Here is a 2,468-nt window from a genome sequence, read left to right on the forward strand (position 1 = left end):
ATCTAAACAAGAAGACTTCATGCACTCAGTACATGAATTCTTGGTATGCTAATAGAACCAAACAAAAATTAAAAATATTACAATATATGAATCACCGGATCTCTTTCTATACTAGAAAAGATTTTTTATTTCAGCACAAGCGACCGAGCAGTGCACACACCCACCACATCGCCGTCATCGAGTACGTCAAATGGGTCAACGATGGAGATTGTAGAGATGTGTGAGCAATGGAAGTAGGTATCGATGGAGATTCTATGTGGACATCCTCGCTTGAACTAATGAGAGATGTCTCGGCTCGTTGTTGAACGTTGGGAAGTGAGCACATCGAAACAGAAAGATTCACAAAATGTGTTTGGAGATGATGGATGATGTTTCGGCTCGTCGTTGAACGTCGAGGAGAGAGCGTAATGAGATCGAGAGATTCATGACACTCAAATCGCCCCATCGACATTGGCTACAAATCCGGATCTAAAGATCTATAATGGTTTAAGAGAGGTGAGAGGAGGGAGAGATGAAATAATCACTATTTACAGGCCAGCTAGATCAGAGTCTATTAAGAAACCAGAAAATACATGTTAAGAACCCGAAAATCTGAAAAATACACATTATAAAACAGAAAAGTTGAAAACATTATTCATAAAACAGTAAAACATAAATTATAAAATAGGAAAGCTTATTTTGGATGCATACTTAGACATTTCCGGTTAGGCAACATGTATTTTCCAGTCCGCGCTGCTGTATGCATGACCAGGGTGGACGCGTCGGTTGCCAGCTGGGACGGGCGGCGATTGGCCACACGTTATATATATATAGAGAGAGAGTATGCCAAGTAAAAGAGAGTATATTCATGTAGAAAAAAACTGGAAAGAAACAGGCCGGCAAGCAGTGCGAGCTGCGAAGCATGCATGCATGCATGCCATCCTTGCTTGAAGCATGCAGTAAGGCTATCCATCGATCCATGTCGTCCAGGAGTGCAAGCAAACCAACAATGCCGACCCTGGAAACGGATCCTTCCAAGCAACCGTTTCAATAACTTGATCGGCCCTTCCTCAAGAGTCGTGAGCACAGCTGCTAGCTTGCCAGTACGTACACCTACATAAATCATCGCCATCCACTAGGCTTTACTCACACCTACAAGCTTAGAGCCAAGAACGCCAAGAAGCATCGCAGTTCGCAATCGGTCACGCAAGAACTAGCTAGGAGAGGAAGGCATCGACCGAGCGATGGCGGCGCCGAGGAGCGTGAGCGTGGCGGACCGGGCGCTCCGCGGGGTGGCGGACCTGATCAAGCTGCTCCCCAGCGGCACGGTGTTCCTGTTCCAGTTCCTGACACCGCTCGTCACCAACAACGGCCACTGCACGGTCTTCAACAAGGTCCTCAGCGGCGCGCTCGTCGCGCTCTGCGGCGCCTTCTGTGCCTTCTCCTCCTTCACCGACAGCTATGTGGGCTCCGACGGCCGCGTCTACTACGGCGTCGTCACGCGCCGCGGGATCCGCACGTTCGCGTCCGACCCGGACGCGGCCTCACGGGACCTGTCGGCGTACCGCCTCCGCGCGGCGGACTTCGTGCACGCGGGGCTGTCGCTGCTGGTGTTCGCCACCATCGCGCTGCTGGACACGGACACCGTGTCGTGCCTGTACCCGGCGCTGGAGGTGAGCGAGCGCACCATGATGGCCGTGCTGCCGCCGGTCGTCGGCGGCGTCGCGGGGTACGTGTTCATGATGTTCCCCAACAACCGGCACGGCATCGGGTACCAGCCCGCGCGCGCCACCGAGGACTTCGAGCACAAGTACGAGCCCAACCAGGCGTGATGGGTCGTTGTTTGGGTCTCAAACAGTCAAGCCTCGAGTCAAGTATGGTCTGTGGAAAGTGTCGGCATGACGTGTCGTTTTGCTTTGTTATTTGAATTTAAGTTTGTTCTGCCACCTGTGGGGCGATTGATTGGCTTTGCCGGCCAGCAAGCACCTCCTTTTAGCTTGTAATCGTCAATGCATTCTTGTCCAAAGATTAAGCTTACCTTTTCTCCCGGACTTCGAGTTGATTATCTGACGTGGCGAATCAACGCCACAAGTCACACAAAGTAGTCTTATGTTTGCCACATGGGCACATGGTAGGTCCACTAAGATTTTGCTGTGGCCAATAAACATCTTTTCAGCTATAATTGGTTTGGTGGCAGTATATCAAAGCATAGGAATGCATAAGACCTGTCGAAGAAGCCACCTCAATACTTAACGGAATATTTTTTGGAACAATAAACGGAACAGTATTATATTAGCAGAAACTCCTAACCATATTCGCATTCAAATATGTCATAGTTTCCGTTCGTCTAAGAAAGGTTAAATTCGGCACTAAGAAGACTATGCGTTCTCATCGATCTTCATCAAAAGTTCCGGCAGGAATTAGCGATGTAGGGCGGTTTCGTGGGGAAAGAAAATAGCGTCGTAGAGCCACCAAACAAAAGCCATCCG

At 49.6% G+C, this 2,468-nt stretch overlaps 1 protein-coding gene across 1 annotated transcript; it reads left to right on the forward strand.

Annotated features, from left to right (window-relative positions):
- The first annotated feature begins 1,086 nt into the window (after positions 1-1,086).
- LOC133911063 (protein DMP2-like) lies at positions 1,087-2,141 on the forward strand. The gene has a single exon (XM_062353284.1). It carries the CDS (start codon positions 1,224-1,226, stop codon positions 1,809-1,811), a length of 588 nt encoding a protein of 195 aa, XP_062209268.1. The 5' UTR covers positions 1,087-1,223; the 3' UTR covers positions 1,812-2,141.
- Positions 2,142-2,468: the final 327 nt, after the last annotated feature.

This window comes from Phragmites australis, chromosome 3, assembly GCF_958298935.1.
Source record: "Phragmites australis chromosome 3, lpPhrAust1.1, whole genome shotgun sequence".
Classification (NCBI taxonomy): Eukaryota; Viridiplantae; Streptophyta; class Magnoliopsida; order Poales; family Poaceae; genus Phragmites; species Phragmites australis.